This window comes from Alligator sinensis, unplaced genomic scaffold (genome assembly GCF_000455745.1).
Source record: "Alligator sinensis unplaced genomic scaffold, ASM45574v1 scaffold128_1, whole genome shotgun sequence".
Classification (NCBI taxonomy): domain Eukaryota; kingdom Metazoa; phylum Chordata; order Crocodylia; family Alligatoridae; genus Alligator; species Alligator sinensis.
In genome coordinates, this window is record NW_005842968.1 from 436,580 (window position 1) to 436,888 (window position 309).

The following is a 309-nucleotide window of genomic DNA, read 5'->3' on the forward strand; positions in this document are numbered from 1 at the left end:
TGGGGGCCTGGGCAGGGGAGCACAGGTAGGTCTACAGTGGTCCCAGGGGGCCTGGGGGGAGTCCTGAAGGGGCTGTGCAGGGCCATGAAGGGGGCTAGGGAGTCCCAGCAAGTCTTACATTGGTGAGGGGGGCAGCTGGGGGCCCCCAACTGTGTAGGTTTCCCAGGGGCCTGGGGGGTCCCTATGAAGGTCCTTTCCCTGGGGCCATGGGGTGACTGTAGGTAGGGGTGATGGGATGTCCTGGGAGGTGGAGAGCAGCGGAGGGTCCCTGGGGTGATGCAGGGTCCTGGGGGCTCTGAGGTGACTGTG

General features: G+C 66.0%; 1 protein-coding gene across 1 annotated transcript in view; it reads left to right on the forward strand.

The window, feature by feature from the left end:
• The window catches only part of RNF31 (ring finger protein 31), a 16,353-nt gene that overhangs the window by 14,332 nt on the left and 1,712 nt on the right, over window positions 1–309 (forward strand). Inside the window, exon 17 of the mRNA XM_025192813.1 lies at window positions 16–25. Within this exon, the coding sequence (XP_025048598.1) occupies window positions 16–25 (10 nt within the window). The remainder of the gene's footprint in view (window positions 1–15; window positions 26–309) is intronic.